Source organism: Arachis stenosperma, chromosome 3, assembly GCF_014773155.1.
Source record: "Arachis stenosperma cultivar V10309 chromosome 3, arast.V10309.gnm1.PFL2, whole genome shotgun sequence".
In the NCBI taxonomy this organism is placed as follows: domain Eukaryota; kingdom Viridiplantae; phylum Streptophyta; class Magnoliopsida; order Fabales; family Fabaceae; genus Arachis; species Arachis stenosperma.
The window spans coordinates 48,416,791-48,439,681 of NC_080379.1; the positions used below are offsets into that span (position 1 = coordinate 48,416,791).

The 22,891-nt window shown below is 39.8% G+C and overlaps 1 protein-coding gene across 1 annotated transcript; it reads left to right on the plus strand.

The window, feature by feature from the left end:
• Window positions 1-201: 201 nt before the first annotated feature.
• LOC130966066 (zinc finger BED domain-containing protein RICESLEEPER 2-like) lies at window positions 202-2,036 on the plus strand. The gene is made up of 3 exons (XM_057890828.1): window positions 202-463; window positions 634-846; window positions 940-2,036. Exons 1-3 carry the CDS (start codon window positions 202-204, stop codon window positions 2,034-2,036), a joined length of 1,572 nt encoding a protein of 523 aa, XP_057746811.1.
• The last annotated feature ends 20,855 nt before the right edge of the window (window positions 2,037-22,891 follow it).

Consider the following 22,891-nt stretch of genomic DNA (forward strand, 5'->3'; position numbering starts at 1 on the left):
CTATCAAAGATCTTCTTTTAAGTTCCATTTTTTTGTTTGTGTTGTGATATTATTTCTACTTTTTTGAACATAAAATTTTATCAATTTTTTTCTTTATTAAAAGGTTCTTACTTTATGCCATTGATATGATGAAAGCAAAAAAAAATCATGAGATAATGTTGTTTGTTAATTTTTGTTTAGGCATTAAAATAAGCTTTAGAAATGGCTGAATCTGTAACTCTAAGTAATCCATTGGCCAATTCTATTTCTTTAAATGGTGAAGAAATTAATCAGTCAGTACCAACAATACCAACAACAGACACTGACATTGTACCAACACACACAACAACTATTACAAATCAACCAGTCACGGATGAAAATGGTAGTAATGAAACTGTTGTTAAAAAAAAAGGAAGAAGACTTCACCGATTTGGGATGATTTTGATCAAGTTGAAAGTTCTGAAGGTACAAAAGCTATTTACAAGTATTACAAATCAATGTTTTCTTATGCTGGAAAAGGAGCTAGTACTTCACATTTATGGAGGCATTCTAGTAGTTGCTTACAAAGGAGATTGCATTTTGCTGCACAAAAGAAGCAACCATTGATTCCATTTCAACCTTCCAATTCAAGTGTTAATCCCTTTGTGACACTAGGTGCAAGATATTCTCAAGAAAAGATGAGACAAATAATTGCTACAGCAATTATGGTTCATGAGCATCCTTTCAGCATTGTTGAGGATGAAGTATGGATGTGGGGCTTCCAATATGCCAATTCTGAATTTCATAAAATTTCTCGTAAAACTGCTCGAAGTGATTGCTTGGCAATATATGAGGCTGAAAAGAAACAATTGAAGGCTTTGTTACAAGGTGTTAGGAAGATAAGTTTGACAACTGACATGTGAAGATCAAGCCATTAAATTGTTGAATATATGGTTATCACAGGTCACTTTATTGATGCAGGATGGAATCTTCAAAAAAGGGTTTTGAGTTTTGTTCAGGTACCTGCTCCTAGACGTGGCATTGATGTTGCGGATGCTATTTTCAAGTGTTTAAAGACTTGGGGAATTGAAAATAAGGTCTTCTCAGTATCTGTTGACAATGCTTCCTATAATGATTCATGTCTAAGGGCTCTTAAGGATACTATTTCAAATAACAACTCATTACCTGTTGGTGGTAGTTTGTTTCATGTTAGGTGCTGTGCACACATTCTGAATTTGTTGGTGCAAGGTGGGCTAGGTAAAATTAAAGGTATTATTCATAAAGTTCGTGAGAGTGTCAAGTATGTCAATTTTAATGATTCAAGATTTAAAACATTTGTTGAGATTGCTGAAAACAAGCGTTTGAAGGAGAAAAAACTCATCATTGATTGTCCCACAAGATGGAATTCTACTTACAACATGTTATCTGTGGCTTTGAAGTTTAAATCTGTGTTTCCTGTGTATAAGGAAAGAGAACATCACTACAATTACGAACCATCATCAGAGGATTGGAGAAAAGTTGAGAAGATTTGCAAACTTTTAAAAGTTTTTAATCTTGCTACTCATGTCATTTCTGGTAGTGAGTATCCTACTGCAAACTTGTACCTTCCTGAAGTTTGGAGAGTGAAACAAGTAATTGATGATGCTATTGAAGATAGAGATTCCTTCATAAGAGAAATGGCAACCTCAATGAAAGAAAAGTTTGACAAATATTGGGGAGAATGCAATATGGTAATGTCTCTTGCTTGTGTTTTGGATCCTAGGTGCAAATTACATGTTATTAAATTCTGTTTTCCTTTAATTTACAAACCTGAGCATGTGGCTGCTGAAAATATTGAAAAAGTGAAGAATACATTGCAAGAAATGTATGATGAATATGCTGAAAAATATCATGGTGAGACAATAATAAGTGAAGTTAACACTAATAGTCTAGTTGCTTCTTCTAATGTGGTTAGTTCTGAAATTAGTGGAATTGATGAAATGTTGAATATGGTTCGAGAAAAAGAAGCCATTCATCCAACAAAATCAGAATTAAAAGTTTATCTTGATGAGAGTGCTTACATTCCTGAAGGCAATTGATGAGCGGATAATTTATACGCTTTTTGGCATTATTTTCAGTATGTTTTTAGTATATTTTAGTTAGTTTTTATTACATTTTTATTAGTTTTTAGTTAAAATTCACTTTTCTGGGCTTTACTATGAGTTTGTATGTTTTTTTGTGATTTCAGGTATTTTCTGGCTGAAATTGAGGGATCTGAGCAAAAATCTGATTCAGAGGCTAAAAGGACTGCAGAAGCTGTTGGATTCTGACCTCCCTGCACTCGAAGTGGATTTTCTGGAGCTATAGAAGCCCAATTGGCGCGCTCTCAATGGCGTTGGAAAGTAGACATCCTGGGCTTTCCATCAATGTATAATAGTCTATACTTTGCCCGAGATTTGATGGCCCAAACCGGCGTTGCAAATCAGCTTCAGAATTTCCAGCGTTTAACGCTGGAACTGGCATAAAAATTGGAGTTAAACGCCCAAACTGGCACAAAAGCTGGCGTTTAACTCCAAGAAGAGTCTCTACACGAAAATGCTTCAATGCTCAGCCCAAGCACACACCAAGTGGGCCCGAAAGTGGATTTTTCTGTCATTTACTCATTTTTGTAAACCCTAGGTTACTAGTTCACTATTAATAGGATCTTTTGACATTGTATCTGGACCTTATGACACATTACGCGTTTCTCATTGTATCTTCTACGGCATGAGTCTCTAAACCCCATGGTTGGGGGTGAGGAGCTCTGCTGTGTCTTGATGGATTAATGCAATTACTACTGTTTTTCATTCAATCATGCTTGCTTCCATTCTAAGATATCACTTGTTCCTAAACCTGATGAATGTGATGATCCGTGACACTCATCATCATTCTCACCTATGAACGTGTGCCTAACAACCACCTCCGTTCTACCTTAGATTGGGTGGATATCTCTTAGATTCCTTAATCAGAATCTTCGTGGTATAAGCTAGAATTGATGGCGGCATTCAAGAGAATCCGGAAGGTCTAAACCTTGTCTGTGGTATTCTGAGTAGGATCCAATGATTGAATGACTGTGACGAGCTTCAAACTCGCGATTGTGGGGCGTTAGTGACAGACGCAAAAGAATCACTGGATTCTATTCCGACATGATCGAGAACCGACAGCTGAATAGCCGTGCCGTGACAGGGTGCGTTGAACATTTTCACTGAGAGGATGGGAGGTAGCCACTGACAACGGTGAAACCCTACATACAGCTTGCCATGGAAGGAGCCTAGCGTGCTTGAAGAAGAAGACAGTAGGAAAGCAGAGATTCAGAAGATAGTGCATCTCCAAAACCTCAGCCTGTTCCCCATTACTGCAAAACAAGTACTTATTTCATGTTCTTTTGCTTTTTACAATCAAGCCTGATAATTATTGATATCCTGACTAAGATAACCATAGCTTGCTTCAAGCCGACAATCTCCGTGGGATCAACCCTTACTCACGTAAGGTATTACTTGGACGACCCAGTGCACTTGCTGGTTAGTTGTGCGGGATTGCAAAAGTGTGATTACAATTTCGTGCACCAAGTTTTTTGCGCCGTTGCCGGGGATTGTTCGAGTTTGGACAACTGACGGCTTATCTTGTTGCTTAGATTAGAACTTGTTTTATTTTTGTTGGTTTAGAGTCTTTTATTTGAGTATAATTTCATATTTTAAGTTTGGTGTCAGTTGCATGCTTTTGTTTTTCTTTTAATCTTTCGAAATTACTTGTTCTTTGTCCCTTTAAATATATATACATATATATCTTGATTACTATTCACATCAATTCCCTTTTCTCCATCATGGACATAAATGGGAATGAACAGTCCAAAAGGACTCTGGGGTCATATGCTAACCCCATTACAGCTGCATATGGGAGTAGCATCTGTATACCTCCCATCAAAGCAAGTAGCTTTGAGCTAAACCCTCAACTCATTATCATGGTGCAGCAAAATTGCCAGTATTCCGGTCTTCCACAGGAAGAACCTACTGAGTTTCTGGCACAATTCTTACAACTTGCTGACACAGTACGTGATAAAGAGGTGGATCAGGATGTCTACAGATTATTACTGTTTCCATTTGCTGTAAAAGATCAAGCTAAGAGGTGGTTGAATAACCAACCTACAGCAAGCATAAAAACATGGAAACAGTTATCAGACAAATTCCTGAATCAATTTTACCCTCCAAAAAGGATGACACAGCTAAGGCTGGACATCCAAGGCTTTAAACAAGAGGATAATGAATCCCTTTATAATACCTGGGAGAGGTATAGAGGTATGCTAAGAAAATGCCCCTCTGAAATATTTTCAGAGTGGGTACAGTTAGACATCTTCTACTATGGGCTTACAGAAAAAGCTCAGATGTCTCTAGACTACTCAACTGGTGGGTCTATAAATATGAGGAAGACGATTGAGGAGGCTCAAGAGCTTATAGATACTGTTGCTAGAAATCAACATTTGTACTCTAGCAATGAGTCCTCTACAAAAGAAGAAGTTATGGCATTAGCCACTGATCCTAATCCTCAAGAACAGATGGTTGAGCTTAATCAACAATTACACCTGATGACAAAACAGTTAGCAGAATTTAAAGAGATGCTCCAAGAGACTAAAATTGCTAACAAGAACATAGAATCACAGTTGAATCAGGCAAAACAGCAGCTATCTAAACAGATAACAGAAGAATGCCAAGCAGTTCAACTGAGGAGTGGGAAGACATTGAATAATACTACTCAAAGTAGCAAAAAGTCAATAAAGGAACAATTGACAGAGGATAGCCAAACCACTATCCAAAATCCCTCTGAGGACAGTAAGAGCCCAGAGAGGAATACTATTGGCGTTCAAACGCCAGAAAAGGGGGGAAAGCTGGCGTTAAACGCCCATTCCCTGCCCAGTTCTGGCGTTCAAACGCCAGAAAAGGGGGAAAGTTGGCGTTAAACGCTGGTGCACGAATTTGTGATTCGCACAGCTAACCAGCAAGTGCACTGGGTCGTCCAAGTAATACCTTACGTGAGTAAGGGTCGATCCCACGGAGATTATCGGCTTGAAGCAATCAATGTTTATTTTATTGATCTTAGTCAGGATACCAATAGAGTTCTTTAACCTCGTATTTTAATAAAGAAAAGGGCATAAAATAAATAGTTATTACTTTAATACTGGAGAATAAAAGCGTTACTTGTAGTGCAGTAATGAGAAATATGTTGGAGTTTTGGAGATGCTTTGTCCTTTGACTTCAACTCTTCCTTGAAATCCTTTAACACACGCAAGGCTCCTTCCATGGCAAGCTCTATGTAGGGTGTCACCGTTGTCAATGGCTACCTCCCATCCTCTCAGTGAAAACGTTCCTATGCTCTGTCACAGCACGGCTAATCATCTGTCGGTTCTCAATCAGGTTGGAATAGAATCCATTGATTCTTTTGCGTCTGTCACTAACGCCCAGCCCTCAGGAGTTTGAAGCACGTCACAGTCATTCAATCCCGGAATCCTACTCGGAATACCACAGACAAGGTTTAGACTTTCCGGATTCTCATGAATGCCGCCATCTATCTAGCTTATACCACGAAGATTCTGTTGGGGAATCTAAGAGATATTCATTCAGTCTGATGTAGAACAGAGGTGGTTGTCAGGCACACGTTCATGGATTGAGGAAGGTGATGAGTGTCACGGATCATCACCTTCTTCACAATTAAGCGCGAATAAACATCTTAGATAAGAACAAGCGTGTTTGAATGGAAAACAAAGGAATTGTATTAAATCATCGAGACGCTGCAGAGCTCCTCACCCCCAACAATGGAGTTTAGAGACTCATGCCATCACAAAGTATGTAATTCAGATCTGAAAATGTCATGAGGTACAAGATAAGTCTCTAAAAGTTGTTTAAATAGTAAACTAGTAACCTAGGTTTACAGAAAATGAGTAAACAAAGGTAAATGGTGCAGAAATCCACTTCTAGGGCCCACTTGGTGTGTGCTGGGGCTGAGATCAAAGCTATCCACGAGTAGAGGCCTTTCCTGGCGTTAAACTCCAGGTTATGACGTATTTTGGGCGTTCAACTCCGGATCATGACGTTTTTTTGGCGTTTAACTCCAGATAGCAGCATGTACTTGGCGTTCAACGCCAGGTTACGTCGTCTATCTTCACGCAAAGTATGGACTATTATATATTGCTGGAAAGCCCTGAATGTCTACTTTCCAACGCCGTTGAGGGCGCGCCAATTGGACTCCTGTAGCTCCAGAAAATCCATTTCGAGTGCAGGGAGGTCAGGATCCAACAGCATCAGCAGTCCTTTTTCAGCCCAAGTCAGATTTTTGCTCAGCTTCCTCAATTTCAGCCAGAAAATACCTGAAATCACAGAAAAATACACACACTCATAGTAAAGTCCAGAAATATGATTTTTGGATAAAAACTAATAATATTCAACTAAAAACTAGTTAAAACATGCTAAAGTCTACATGAAATTACCCCCAAAAAGCGTATAAAATATCCGCTCATCACAACACCAAACTTAAACTGTTGCTTGTCCTCAAGCAACTAGATGAATAAAATAGGTTCTAACAGCAATTAAGAAGTAATAATATTTTAAATTTTTAAATGAAGCTCAGGTTCTTATTAGATGAGCGGGGCTTGTAGCTTTTTGTTCCTAAACAGTTTTGGCATCTCCCTGTATCTTTTGAATTTCAGAATGATTGGCATCCTTAGGAACTCAGAATTCAGATAGTATCATTGATGCTCCTAGTGTAGTATGTTGATTCTTGAACACAGTTATTTTATGAGTCTTGGCTGTGGCCCTAAGCACTTTGTTTTCCAGTATTACCACCAGATACACAAATGCCACAGACACATAACTGGGTGAACCTTTTCAGATTGTGACTTAGCTTTGCTAAAGTCCCCAGTTAGTGGTGTCCAGAGCTGTTAAGCACACTCTTTTGCTTTGGATCACGACTTTAACCACTCAGTCTCAAGCTTGTAACTTGGACCTGCATGCCACAAGCACATGGTTAGGGACAGCTTGGTTTAGCCGCTTAGGCCTGGATTTTATTTCCTTGGGCCCTCCTATCCATTGATGCTCAAATCCTTGGATCCTTTTTACCCTTACCTAGGGCTCATGGCTTGTTTTTTTCTTTTTTTTTTTGAACTGCTTTTTCTTGCTTCAAGAATCAATTTCATGATTTTTCAGAACATCAATAATATTTTTCGTGTTCCTCATCCTTTCAGGAGCCAATATTCATCAAATTCAAAGTACAATTTATGCACTGTTCAAGCATTCATTCAGAGAACAAAAAGTATTGCCACCACATATAATTAATTATAATTTTTATTATTAAGAACTCGAAAATATAAATTACTTCTTTATTCTAAAAAAAATCTACTATTTTATTCATGCCTGATGATGATGAGAAAAATAAATTATAGCTTAATTGGAAATAAAACCAAAATAGATATGCTAAGTACTACTACTCCTATATAACTTCTAAGGTAAAATCCTATAATAATACTATCACAGAGTTAAAGCTAGAATTAGAACTTAACAACCTGTATTTTGGGAAGTAGATGTTCCTCTAGTCTGTGGGGTGCCTTCAAGAATTAATTTCTGACGCTTCAGCTCCCTTAAGTTCACATCCTTGCTCTTCCTGTTCTCTTAGGTGCCATGATCTTAATGAGTTTTAGCTCAGTGATCATGGCAAATCACACCAAACTTAGAGGTTTGCTTGTCCTCAAGCAAAAGAAAGGAAAGGAGAGGAGTAGAAGGAGAGGCATTTTCGAAAAAAGATAAGATGAGTTGAAAAAGATATGAGAAGAAATTAAAAATATTTGAAAAAGAATTGGATTGGAAAAAGATTTGTGTTTATAAATTAAGATACATTTGATATTTTTGAAAAAGGGATTTTAGAAATTAGGGTTCTTAGAAAACCAATTTAATTTTGAAAGATGACATTTTGAAACATGTTTATGCAAGAAATCATGAATTGAAACTTAAAAATTTAGAAAAATTGTAAAGAAAAACGAATTGTACCTCCTCCCCACCATCCTGGCGTTAAACGCCCAACTGCTGCATGGTTTGGGCGTTTAACGCCCAAATGTTGCTTCTCCTGGGCGTTCAACGCCCAGCTGATGCATCTTTCTGGCGTTGAACGCCAGGAAGTCCTTTGTTACTGGGCGTTTTTCTAAACGCCCAGGATGCTGTCAATCTGGCGTTAAACGCCCAGAAGGTGCTTCTTTCTGGCGTTAAACGCCCAGAAGATGCTCCTTTCTGGCGTTTAACGCCCAGAAGGCTACCCTTACTGGCGTTGAACGCCCAGTGGGTGCTTCTTTTGGGCGTTCAACGCCCAAAATGCTTCTTACTGGCTTTTTTTCACGCCAGTGAGCTTCCAATTTCCCTTATAACTCTGTGAATCCAACCAATTGCTATTTTACCTTGAAGATACCTTGACATATACCTGTAAAAAAATCAATACGAATAAAATTAAATTTTGTGATTGGCTGGGTTGCCTCCCAGCAAGCGCTTCTTTAATGTCATTAGCTGGACTATTACTGAGTTTTAATCAAGTCTCAGTTTTGAGCATTCTTGCTCAAAATTGCCTTCAAGATAATGTTTGACTCTTTGTCCATTAACAATGAACTTTTTGTTAGAGTCATTATCCTGAAGCTCTATGTATCCATATGGTGATACATTTGTAATGACATATGGACCTCTCCACCGGGATTTTAATTTCCCAGGGAATAATTTGAGCCTAGAATTAAATAGCAGAACTTTCTGCCCCGGCTCAAAGACTCTGGATGACAATTTCTTATCATGCCATCTTTTCGCTTTCTCTTTGTAAATCTTTGCATTTTCGAAAGCATTGAGTCTAAATTCCTCTAGCTCATTTAGCTGGAGCAATCGTTTTTCTCCGGCTAACTTGGCATCAAGGTTTAGGAATCTGGTTGCCCAATAGGCCTTGTGTTCCAGTTCCACTGGCAAGTGACATGCCTTTCCATACACAAGCTGGTATGGAGTGGTCCCTATAGGGGTCTTGAATGCTGTTCTGTATGCCCACAGAGCATCATCCAAGCTTCTTGCCCAATCCCTTCTACGGTTAATTACAGTCCGTTCCAGGATTCTTTTGAGTTCTCTATTTGAGACTTCAGCTTGCCCATTAGTTTGTGGATGATATGGAGTAGCTACCCTGTGGCTAACTCCATAACGAACCAGAGCAGCATAAAGCTGTTTATTGCAGAAATGAGTGCCCCCATCACTAATTAACACTCTAGGGATACCAAATCTGCTGAAGATGTGTTTCTGGAGGAATTTTAACACTGTTTTAGTGTCATTGGTGGGTGTTGCAATAGCCTCCACCCATTTGGATACATAATCCACTGCCACCAGAATATAAGTGTTTGAGTATGATGGTGGGAAGGGTCCCATAAAGTCAATGCCCCATACATCAAACAACTCAATCTCCAAGATCCCTTGCTGAGGCATGGCGTAACTGTGAGGTAGGTTGCCTGATCTTTGGCAACTGTCACAATTAAGCACAAATGCTTGGGAATCTTTATAGAGAGTAGGCCAGTAGAAGCCACTTTGGAGGACTCTTGTGGCTGTTCGCTCACTTCCAAAATGTCCTCCATACTGTGATCCATGGCAATGCCAAAGGATCTTCTGTGCTTCCTCTTTAGGCACAATCTACGGATTACTCCGTCTGCACATCTCTTGAAGAGATATGGTTCATCCCAAAGATAGTACTTTGCATCTGTGATTAATTTCTTTGATTGCACCCTACTGTACTCTTTGGGTATGAATCTCACTGCCTTGTAGTTTGCAATGTCTGCAAACCATGGCACTTCTGGATGGCAAACAGTTGCTCATCCGGAAAGGTTTCAGAAATCTCAGTGAGAGGGAGGGACGCCCCTTCTACTGGTTCTATTCGGGACAGGTGATCTGCTACTTGATTTTCTGTCCCTTTTCTGTCTCTTATTTCTATATCAAACTCTTGCAGAAGCAACACCCATCTGATGAGTCTGGGTTTTGAATCCTGCTTTGTGAGTAGATATTTAAGAGCAGCATGATCAGTGTACACAATCACTTTTGATCCTACTAAATAGGATCTGAATTGTCAATGGCGTAAACCACTGCAAGTAGCTCTTTCTCTGTGGTTGTGTAATTCTTCTGTGCATCATTTAGAACACGGCTGGCATAGTAAATGACGTGCAGAAGCTTGTCATGCCTTTGTCCCAACACTGCACCAATGGCATGGTCACTGGCATCACACATCAGTTCAAATGGTAATGTCCAGTCTGGTGCAGAGATTATTGGTGCTGTAACCAATTTAGCTTTCAGAGTCTCAAATGCCTGCAGACACTCTTTATCAAAGATAAATGGCGTGTCAGCAGCTAGCAGGTTGCTCAGAGGTTTGGCGATTTTTGAAAAATACTTTATGAACCTCCTATAGAATCCTGCATGTCCCAGAAAGCTTCTGATTGCCTTAACATTAGCAGGTGGTGGTAATTTTTCAATTACTTCTACCTTAGCTTGATCCACCTCTATTCCTTTGTTCGAAATTTTGTGCCCAAGGACAATTCCTTCAGTCACCATAAAGTGACATTTTTCCCAGTTTAAAACCAGGTTAGTCTCTTGGCATCTTTTCAGAACAAGTGCTAAATGGTTAAGGCAGGAGCTAAATGAGTCTCCAAATACTGAAAAGTCATCCATGAAGACTTCCAGGAATTTTTCCACCATATCAGAGAAAATTGAGAGCATGCACCTCTGAAAGGTTACAGGTGCATTGCACAGGCCAAATGGCATCCTTCTGTATGCAAATACTCCAGATGGGCATGTGAATGCCGTTTTCTCCTGATCCTGGGGGTCTACTGCAATTTGATTATAACCTGAATATCCATCCAGGAAGCAGTAGTATTCATGACCTGCTAGTCTTTCTAGCATCTGGTCTATGAATGGTAAAGGAAAATGATCCTTTCTGGTGGCTGTATTGAGCCTTCTGTAATCAATACACATGCGCCACCCAGTAACTGTTCTTGTAGGAACCAGTTCATTTTTTTCATTATGAACCACTGTCATGCCACCTTTCTTAGGGACAACTTGGACAGGGCTCACCCAGGGGCTGTCAGAAATAGGATAAATAATCCCAGCCTCTAGTAATTTAGTGACCTCTTTCTGCACTACTTCCTTCATGGCTGGGTTCAGCCGCCTTTGTGGTTGAACCACTGGTTTGGCGTCACCCTCCAGTAAGATCTTGTGCATGCATCTAGCTGGGCTAATGCCCTTAAGATCACTGATGGACCACCCAAGAGCTGTCTTGTGTCCTTAGCACTTGAATTAGTGCTTCCTCTTCCTGTGGCTCTAAGGTAGAGCTTATGATTACAGGAAAGGTATCACCTTCTCCCAAGAATGCATATTTTAGGGAAGGTGGTAATGGTTTGAGCTCGGGTTTAGGAGGTTTCTCCTCTTCCTGAGGGATTTTCAGAGGTTCCACTATTTTCTCTGACTCCTCCAGATCAGGCTGGACGTCTTTAAAGATGTCCTCTAGCTCTGATTCGGGACTCTCAGCCATATTGACCTCTCTTACCAGAGAGTCAATAATATCAACACTCATGCAGTCATTTGGGGTGTCTGGATGTTGCATGGCTTTGACAACATTTAGCTTGAACTCCTCCTCATTGACTCTCAAGGTTACTTCCCCTTTTTGGACATCAATGAGGGTTCGGCCAGTTGCTAGGAAAGGTCTTCCTAGAATGAGAGTTGCACTCTTGTGCTCCTCCATTTCCAGCACCACAAAGTCAGTAGGAAAGGCGAATGGCCCAACCTTGACAATCATGTCTTCAATCACGCCTGATGGGTATTTAATGGAGACATCAGCAAGTTGAAGACATATCCTGGTTGGTTTAATTTCTTCAGTTAAACCAAGCTTTCTGATAGTAGATGCAGGTATTAGGTTGATACTTGCCCCAAGATCACATAAAGCTTGCTTGGTACAATTACCCTCTAATGTGCATGGTATCATAAAGCTCCCAGGATCTTTAAGCTTCTCAGGTAAGCTTTTCAGAATGACTGCACTGCATTTTTCAGTGAGGTAAACTTTTTCAGTTTCCCTCCAATCCTTCTTATGACTTAAGATTTCTTTCATGAACTTAGCATAAGAAGGTATTTGCTCAAGTGCTTCTGCAAACGGAATCTTTATTTCAAGAGTCCTGAGATAGTCTGCAAAGCGGGCAAATTGCTTATCCTGTTCCGCTTGGCGGAGTTTTTGAGGATAAGGCATTTTGGCTTTGTATTCCTCAACCTTAGTTGCTGCAGGTTTGTTACTTATAGAAGTGGGTTGGGAAGCCTTTCTAGAAGGGTTGTTATCAGCACTTGTATGTGACTGATTCTCCATTGGCATTTGAATGCCAGTGGTGGGGGTTGGAGTGGCGTTAGACGCCACTTCCTTGCTTGGCACTGGAGTTTGAACGCCAGAACCATGTTCCCCTTGGGCATTCAACGCCGGATTCATGCTTGTTTCTGGCGTTGAACGCCAGGAATGAGCATGGTCTGGGCGTTCAGCGCCAGCTTTGTTCCTTTTTGGGCTCTGACTGTCCTCAGAAGGATTTTGAGTATCCACTTGTTCATTTCTTGGTTGCCTGCTGCTTTGAAGTGAGGTATTTAATGTTTTCCCACTTCTTAATTGAACTGCTTGGCATTCTTCTGTTATTTGTTTTGACAGTTACTTTTCTGTCTGCTTTAATTGTACTTCCATGTTCCTGTTGGCCATTCTTGTTTCCTGTAATATTTCCTTGAATTCGGCCAGCTGCTGAGTTAGAAAATCTAATTGCTGATTGAATTCATTAGCCGGATCCACTGGACTGAGTTCTGCAGTTATTGTTTTAGCTTCTTCTTTCATGGAAGATTCACTGCTTAGGTACAGATGTTGATTTCTGGCAACTGTATCAATAAGCTCTTGAGCCTCTTCAATTGTTTTTCTCATATGTATAGATCCACCAGCTGAGTGGTCTAGAGAAATCTGAGCTTTTTCTGTAAGCCCATAGTAGAAGATGTCTAATTGCACCCATTCTGAAAACATTTCAGAGGGGCATTTTCTTAGCATCTCTCTGTATCTCTCCCAGGCATCATAAAGAGATTCATTATCTCCTTATTTGAAGCCTTGGATGCTTAGCCTTAGCTGTGTCATCCGTTTTGGAGGGAAATAGTGATTCAGGAATTTTTCTGACAGCTGCTTCCATGTTTTTATGCTGTTCTTAGGCTGGTTATTTAACCACCTCTTAGCTTGGTCTTTTACAGCAAATGGAAACAGTAGTAATCTGTAGACATCCTGATCCACTTCCTTATCATGTACTGTATCAGCAATTTGCAGAAATTGTGCCAGAAACTCTGTAGGTTCTTCATGTGGAAGACCAGAATACTGGCAGTTTTGCTGCACCATGATAATGAGCTGAGGATTCAGCTCAAAGCTACTAACTCCAATGGAGGGTATACAGATACTACTCCCATATGAAGTAGTAGTGGGGCTAGCATATGACCCCAGAGTCCTCTTGTCTTGTACATTCATACTTACTTCCATAATGGAATACAAGAGATAATTTATATGTTGATTTTATTTATTTTATAGTTGTGGAATAAATAAAAATGGAATATATAAAAAAAATTTGAAAATATTTTGTGAAAAATATATTTTTTTTGAATTAAAAAAAAAACGAAATAAATAAGATAAATTGGAAATATTTTGAAATTGAAAATTGAATTTTTAATATAAAATTTTCGAAAAAAAAAATAGTTCAAAATTAGTTAGAAAAAAATAAATTTTTTTTTTTGAATTTTGAATTTTATGATGAAAGAGAAAAACACACAAAAGACACAAGACTTAAAATTTTTAGATCTAATGCTCCTTATTTTCGAAAATTTTTGGAGGGAAAACACCAAAGAACACCAAACTTAAAAATTTTAAGATCCAGACACAAGAAAAACTCAAGAACACCTTGAAGATTCACAAGAACACCAAGAACACAAGAAAGGACACCAAACTTAAAATTTTTAGAAAATCAAGACAAGTTTTCGAAAATCAAAGAAAGATTAACAAGAAAACACCAAACTTAAAGTTGGCACAAGATTAAATCAAGAAAAATTATTTTTTTTGAAAAGGATTTTTTAAAAAGAAGGTGCCCAATTGCTAAGAACATAAACCCACGCTATAATTAACTGAGCTAGAAATGTAATGTGTTTTAAAGATGTATTATTTTTATGGATAAAAGTATAATTTTTGAAAGATAATGTTTTGAAAAAGCACAAGAAAAACAAGAAAAGACACCAAACAAGAAAAATAAACAAGAACAACTTGAAGATCAATGAAGAACAAAGAACACAAGTCGAAAATTTTAAAGAAAAATATAAGATATGCAATTGACACCAAACTTAGAACAAGACACTAAACTCACGAAAATTAGCAACTAATTAAAAGAAAAATAATAAATTTTGAAAAGAAATTTTTGAAAAAAACTATCCTATCAAGTTTTAATGACTCAATAACAATAAAAAAATAAAAATAAAAATAAATTATTCCTAATCTAAGAAATAAAATAAGCCTTCAATTGTCCAAACTCAATAATCCCCGGCAACGGCGCCAAAAACTTGGTGCACGAATTTGATTCGCACAGCTAACCAGCAAGTGCACTGGGTCGTCCAAGTAATACCTTACGTGAGTAAGGGTCGATCCCACGGAGATTATCGGCTTGAAGCAATCAATGTTTATTTTATTGATCTTAGTCAGGATACCAATAGAGTTCTTTAACCTCGTATTTTAATAAAGAAAAGGGCATAAAATAAATAGTTATTACTTTAATACTGGAGAATAAAAGCGTTACTTGTAGTGCAGTAATGAGAATATGTTGGAGTTTTGGAGATGCTTTGTCCTTTGACTTCAACTCTTCCTTGAAATCCTTCAACACACGCAAGGCTCCTTCCATGGCAAGCTCTATGTAGGGTGTCATCAGCACGGCTAATCATCTGTCGGTTCTCAATCAGGTTGGAATAGAATCCATTGATTCTTTTGCGTCTGTCACTAACGCCCAGCCCTCAGGAGTTTGAAGCACGTCACAGTCATTCAATCCTGGAATCCTACTCGGAATACCCACAGACAAGGTTTAGACTTTCCGGATTCTCATGAATGCCGCCATCTATCTAGCTTATACCACGAAGATTCTGTTGGGGAATCTAAGAGATATTCATTCAGTCTGATGTAGAACGGAGGTGGTTGTCAGGCACACGTTCATGGATTGAGGAAGGTGATGAGTGTCACGGATCATCACCTTCTTCACAATTAAGCGCGAATAAATCTTAGATAAGAACAAGCGTGTTTGAATGGAAAACAAAGGAATTGTATTAAATCATCGAGACGCTGCAGAGCTCCTCACCCCCAACAATGGAGTTTAGAGACTCATGCCGTCACAAAGTATGTAATTTAGATCTGAAAATGTCATGAGGTACAAGATAAGTCTCTAAAAGTTGTTTAAATAGTAAACTAGTAACCTAGGTTTACAGAAAATGAGTAAACAAAGGTAAATGGTGCAGAAATCCACTTCTGGGGCCCACTTGGTGTGTGCTGGGGCTGAGATCAAAGCTATCCACGAGTAGAGGCCTTTCCTGGCGTTAAACTCCAGGTTATGACGTGTTTTGGGCGTTCAACTCCGGATCATGACATTTTTCTGGCGTTTAACTCCAGACAACAGCATGTACTTGGCGTTCAACGCCAAGTTACGTCATCTATCTTCACGCAAAGTATGGACTATATATATTGCTGGAAAGCCCTGGATGTCTACTATCCAACGCCGTTGAGAGCGCGCCAATTGGACTCCTGCAGCTCCAGAAAATCCATTTCGAGTGCAGGGAGGTCAGGATCCAACAGCATCAGCAGTCCTTTTTCAGCCCAAGTCAGATTTTTGCTCAGCTTCCTCAATTTCAGCCAGAAAATACCTGAAATCACAGAAAAATACACACACTCATAGTAAAGTCCAGAAATATGATTTTTGGATAAAAACTAATGATATTCAACTAAAAACTAGTTAAAACATGCTAAAGTCTACATGAAATTACCCCCAAAAAGCGTATAAAATATCCGCTCATCAAACGCCCATTTTCCACCCAATCCTAGCGTTCAAACGCCAAAGGGGAACCAGACACCTGAGAGTGCTGATAGTAACCCCTCTAAAAAGGCTTCTCCAACCACTTCTGTAAGGAATAAACCTGCAGCAACCAAGGTTGAGGAATATAAAGCCAAGATGCCTTATCCTCAGAAACTCCGCCAAGCGAAACAGGATAAGCAATTTGCCCACTTTGCAGACTATCTAAGGACTCTTGAAATAAAGATTCCGTTTGCAGAGGCACTTGAGCAAATACCTTCTTATACTAAATTCATGAAAGAGATCTTAAGCCATAAGAAGGATTGGAGAGAAACTGAAAAAGTGTTTCTCACTGAAGAATGCAGTGCAGTCATTCTGAAAAGCTTACCAGAAAAGCTTCAAGATCCAGGAAGCTTTATGATACCATGCACCTTAGAAGGTGCTTGCACCAAGACAGCCCTATGTGACCTTGGGGCAAGTATCAATCTAATACCTGCATCCACTATCAGAAAGCTTGGGTTGACTGAAGAAGTCAAACCAACCCGGATATGTCTCCAACTTGCTGATGGCTCCATTAAATATCCATCAGGCGTAATCGAGGACATGATTGTCAAGGTTGGGCCATTCGCCTTTCCAACTGACTTTGTAATGCTGGAAATGAAGGAGCACAAGAGTGCAACCCTCATTCTAGGAAGGCCTTTCCTAGCAACTGGACGAACTCTCATTGATGTACAAAAAGGGGAAGTAACCCTGAGAGTCAATGAGGATGAGTTTAAGTTGAATGCTGTAAAAGCTATGCAGCATCCAGACACATCAAATGACTGTATGGGCGCTGACATTATTGACTCTTTGGTGGAAGAGATTAATATGACTGAGAGTCTCGAATCAGAGCTAGAGGACATCTTTAAAAATGTTCAGCATGATTTGGAGGAATCAGAGAGAATACTAGAACCTCTGAAAATCCCTCAAGAAGAGGAGAAACCTCCTAAACCCGAGCTCAAACCATTACCACCATCCCTGAAATATGCATTTCTGGGAGAAGGTGATACATTTCCTGTAATCATAAGCTTTGCCTTAAATCCACAGGAAGAGGAAGCACTGATTCAAGTGCTAAGGACACACAAGACAGCTCTTGGGTGGTCCATAAGTGATCTTAAGGGCATTAGCCCAGCAAGATGCATGCACAAGATCCTATTAGAAGATAATGCCAAACCAGTGGTCCAACCACAAAGGCGGCTAAATCCAGCCATGAAGGAGGTAGTGCAGAAAGAGGTCACTAAATTACTAGAGGTTGGGATTATTTATCCTATTTCTGATAGCCCCTGGGTGAGCCCTGTCCAAGTTGTCCCCAAGAAGGGAGGCATGACAGTAGTTCATAATGAAAAAAATAAACTGGTTCCTACAAGAACAGTCACAGGGTGGCGTATGTGTATTGACTACAGAAGGCTCAATACAGCCACCAGAAAGGATCATTTTCCTTTACCATTCATAGACCAAATGCTAGAAAGACTAGCTGGTCATGATTATTACTGCTTTTTGGATGGCTATTCAGGTTACAACCAAATTGCAGTAGATCCTCAAGACCAAGAGAAAACAGCATTCACTTGCCCTTCTGGCGTGTTTGCCTACAGGAGGATGCCTTTTGGTCTGTGTAATGCTCCTGCAACCTTTCAGAGATGCATGCTATCCATCTTTTCTGATATGGTGGAGAAATTCCTGGAAGTCTTCATGGATGACTTCTCAGTATATGGAGACTCATTCAGCTCCTGTCTTAACCACCTAGCACTTGTCCTGAAAAGGTGTCAAGAGACTAATCTGGTTTTAAACTGGGAGAAATGTCACTTTATGGTGACTGAAGGAATTGTCCTTGGGCACAAAATTTCAAGCAGGGGAATAGAGGTGGATAAGGCAAAGGTAGAGGTAATTGAAAAATTACCACCACCTGCCAATGTTAAGGCAATCAGAAGCTTTCTGGGGCATGCAGGATTCAACAGAAGGTTTATAAAGGATTTTTCAAAAATTGCAAAACCTCTGAGCAACCTGCTAGCCGCTGACACACCATTTGTGTTTGACACACAGTGTTTGCAGGCATTTGAGACCCAGAAAGCCAAGCTGGTCACAGCACCAATCATCTCTGCACCAGACTGGACATTACCATTCGAATTAATGTGTGATGCAAGTGACCATGCCATTGGTGCAGTGTTGGGACAGAGGCATAACAAGCTTCTGCACGTCATTTATTATGCCAGCCGTGTCCTAAATGACGCACAAAAGAATTACACAACCACAGAAAAAGAGTTACTTGCAGTGGTCTATGCCATTGACAAATTTAGATCCTATTTAGTAGGATCAAAGGTGATTGTGTACACTGACCATGCTGCTCTTAAGTACTTACTCACAAAGCAGGATTCAAAACCCAGGCTCATAAGATGCGTGTTGCTTCTGCAAGAGTTTGATATAGAAATAAGAGACAGAAAAGGGACAGAGAACCAAGTAGCTAATCATCTGTCCCGAATAGAACCAGTAGCTGGGGCGTCCCTCCCTTCTACTGAGATCTCTGAGACTTTCTCTGATGAGCAACTCTTTGCCATTCAGGAAGCTCCATGGTTTGCAGATATTGCAAATTATAAAGCTGTGAGGTTCATACCCCAGGAGTACAGCAGGGTGCAAAGAAAGAAATTGATTTCAGATGCCAAGTACTACCTGTGGGATGAGCCATACCTCTTTAAGAGATGTGCAGACGGAATAATCCGCAGATGTGTACCCAGAGAGGAAGCACAAAGAATCTTGTGGCATTGCCATGGATCACAATATGGAGGACACTTTGGAGGTGAGCGAACAGCAACCAAGGTCCTCCAATGCGGATTCTACTGGCCTACTCTCTATAGAGATGCCCGAGAGTTTGTGCGTAACTGTGACAGTTGCCAAAGAGCTGGTAACTTACCTCATGGTTACGCCATGCCTCAGCAAGGGATCTTAGAGATTGAATTGTTTGATGTATGGGGAATTGACTTCATGGGCCCCTTCCCACCATCATACTCAAACACTTATATTCTAGTGGCAGTAGACTATGTATCTAAATGGGTGGAAGCAATTGCCACACCCAATAATGATACCAAGACCGTGCTGAAATTTCTCCAGAAACACATCTTCAGCAGGTTTGGTGTTCCCAGGGTACTAATCAGTGATGGGGGCACTCACTTCTGCAATAAACAACTGTACTCTGCTATGGTTAGATATGGAATTAGCCACAAAGTAGCAACTCCGTATCACCCACAGACAAATGGGCAAGCTGAGGTCTCTAACAGAGAGCTCAAAAGAATCCTGGAACGGACTGTTATTGCCCGTAGAAAGGATTGGGCAAAGAGCTTGGATGATGCTCTGTGGGCATACAGAACAGCATTCAAGACTCCTATAGGAACCTCTCCATACCAACTGGTGTATGGGAAGGCCTGTCATCTGCCCGTGGAACTGGAACATAAAGCCTACTGGGCAACCAGATTCCTAAACATGGATGCTAAGTTAGCTGGTGAAAAAAGATTGCTCCAGCTAAATGAGCTAGAGGAGTTCAGACTCAATGCCTTTGAAAATGCAAAAATTTATAAGGAAAAGGCAAAGAAGTGGCATGACAAGAAGTTGTCATCCAGAGTCTTTGAGCCAGGACAAAAAGTCCTGCTCTTCAACTCTAGGCTCAGATTGTTCCCAGGAAAACTTAAATCCTGCTGGAGGGGTCCGTATGTGATTATAGGAGTATCACCATATGGATATGTTGAGCTTCAGGATACTGATTCTGACAAGAAGTTCATTGTCAATGGACAGAGGATCAAGCATTATCTTGAAAGCAATTTTGAGCAAGAATGCTCAAAACTGAGACTTGAGTGATTCTCAGTGAAGGTCCAGCTAAAGACAATAAAGAAGCGCTTGCTGAGAGGCAACCCAGTTATTAGAAGGGTATCTGTTCTGTTTAATCAAGGTTTGATACATATTCTTAAAGGGCAATTATCAAAATTGAAGGAATTCACAGAGTTACAGAAGGATTCAGTGCAAAAAGCAGAGAAAAAGAGCTTGCTGGCGAAAAAACGCCAGTAAGGGGTACTTTGGGCGTTAAACGCCAGAATGGGCACCATTCTGGGCGTTTAACGCCAGTAAATGTGCCATTTTGGGCGTTAAACGCCAGAATGGGCACCATTCTGGGCGTTTAACGCCAGGTGTGCAGCATCCTGGGCGTTTAGCAAAACGCCCAGTGATAAAGGGGTTTCTGGCGTTTAACGCCAGCCAGGATACCTGGCTGGGCGTTAAACGCCCAAATAGGCCAACAAATGGGCATTAAACGCCAGAATGGATACCATTCTGGGCGTTTAATGCCAGAAAGGCAGGGGGAGGAGATTTTGTTCCCACTTCAAATTTTTTCAAACTTTCTTGTTTTAACCCATACTTTTCTGTATAAACACATTACAAACTCTCATCATTCACCTTCCGATTTCAAAAATTAGAATCTTCTTCAAATCTAATTCAAATCCTTTCCTAGACTCTTTCAAAAACTCAATTATCTCCTCAAATTTTTTCCATATCTTCTCAAATCTCCCTAAAATTTTCGAAAATCTCTCCTCCTCTCCTATTTAAACACGTTCGGCCACCCTCCTTCCCCACACCATTTGAATTTGCTCTCCTCCTCTCTCCCCTCTTTGCCTTCTTTTGATTGAGGACAAGCAAACTTCTAAATTTGGTGTGCTTTCCATGATCACTAGGCCAAGTTTTACCAAGATCATGGCTCCTAGAGGAAAACAAACCAATTCAAGAGGCAAGAAAGAGAATAATCCAAAGGATGTTTGGAGTCAAGAGAAGTTCTTAACCAAAGAACATGCAGACCATTACCACAAAATAATGGGTCTGAGGTCAGTGATCCCCGAAGTCAAATTCAATCTGAAAGAAGATGAATATCCGGAGATCCAAGAGCAAATTCGAAACAGAGGATGGGAAGTTCTAACCAACCCTGAGACAAAGGTTGGAAGGAACATGGTTCAGGAATTCTACTCAAATCTGTGGCTAACAGATAAGCAGAGAATGACTGAAACTGCTTTCCATACTTACAGAACCATGGTCAGAGGGAGAATTATTTACTTTCATCTGGACAAAATAAGAGAGGTCTTCAAATTGCCTTAACTTCAAGATGATCCTGAATCCTTTAATAGGAGGATGGTGAGAGCAGATAAAGGGTTGGATCAAGTTCTAGAGGACATATGCCTCCCTGGAACTAAGTGGATAACCAACTCAAAAGGTGTCCCAAACCAACTCAAGAGGGGAGACCTCAAACCAATTGCAAGAGGCTGGCTAGATTTTATTGGGCGTTCCATATTGCCCACTAGCAACCGTTCTGAGGTCACTATCAAGAGAGCAGTGATGATTCATTGTATTATGCTTGGAAAAGAAGTGGAGGTTCATCATCTGATTGCTTGTGAGATCTACACAATTGTAAATAAGAATTCCACTGAAGCCAAACTGGCTTACCCAAGCTTGATCTCCTTGCTCTGTAAAGAGGCTGGGGTAAAAATGGGAGTAGATGAATTCATACCCATTGAACATCCAATCACCAAGAAGTCAATGGAAGGATAAATGCAAGACAACTCTATCAAAAAGAGGGCGCAGGAGTTCCTCCCTGAATTTCCTGAAATTAACTACTGGGCCAGCCTAGAAGCATCTATCACCAAGTTGCAAGAAACTATGGAGCAACTTAAGGAAGAACAGCAGAATCAGAACTGCATACTCTGCAAATTGCTAAAGGAACAAGAGAAGCAGGGGCGTGAACTTCAAGAGATGAAACGCCAAAAGCTCTCCCCTCAAGTTGAGGGAGCATCCACTTCTCAAAATCAAGGTTGTTGAGTCCTAACTCTGTGATAACCTCTATCATTAGGAGCCTATTTAATTTTTTTTGTTTTCTATTACTATTAGTCTTATCTTATATCTATTTTTGAGTCTTGTTCTTAATTCATGATTAATAAAATTTAAAGTTCATGTCTTAAAGCTATGAATGTCCTATGAATCCATCACCTCTCTTAAATGAAAAATGCTTTAATCACAAAAGAACAAGAAGTACAGGATTTCGAACTCATCTTTGAAACTAGTTGAATTAGTTTGATGTGGTGACAATACTTTTTGTTTTCTGAATGAATGCTTGAACAGTGCATATGTCTTTTGAATTTTTTGTTTTAAGAATGTTAAAATTGTTGGCTCTTGAAAGAATGATGGAAAGGGATAACTGTTATTGAGGATCTGAAAAATCATCAAATTGATTCTTGAAGCAAGAAAAAGCAGTGAATACAAAAAAAAAAACGAAAAAAAAGAAAAGAAGAAAAGAAAGAGAAAAAGAAAAAGAAAAGAAAGAGAAAAAGAAAAAGAAAGAAATAAAGTTGTGATCCAAGGCAAAAAGAGTGTGCTTAAGAACCCTGGACACCTCTAATTGGGGACTCTAGCAAAGCTGAGTCACAATCTGAAAAGGTTCACCCAAGTATGTGTCTCTGGCATGTATGTATCCGGTGGTAATACTGGAAGACAGAGTGCTTTGGGCCACAGCCAAGACTCATAAAATAGCTATGTTCAAGAATCATCATACTTAACTAGGAGAATCAATAACACTATCTGAGTTCTGAGTTCCTATGGATGCCAATCATTCTGAACTTCAAAGGATAAAGCGAGATGCCAAAACTGTTCGGAAGCAAAAAGCTACTAGTCCCGCTCATCTAATTGGAGCTAAGTTTCTTTGATATTTTGGAGTCTATAGTATATTCTCTTCTTTTT

Coding starts and splice junctions, on each gene's coding strand:
- LOC130966066 (XM_057890828.1), top strand. CDS start 202: ATGGCTGAATCTGTAACTCTAAGTAATCCATTGGCCAATTCTATTTCT. Junction 464..633: donor GGTACAAAAGCTATTTACAA/GTATTACAAATC, acceptor TTGTGACACTAG/GTGCAAGATATTCTCAAGAA. Junction 847..939: donor ATTGAAGGCTTTGTTACAAG/GTGTTAGGAAGA, acceptor TTATTGATGCAG/GATGGAATCTTCAAAAAAGG.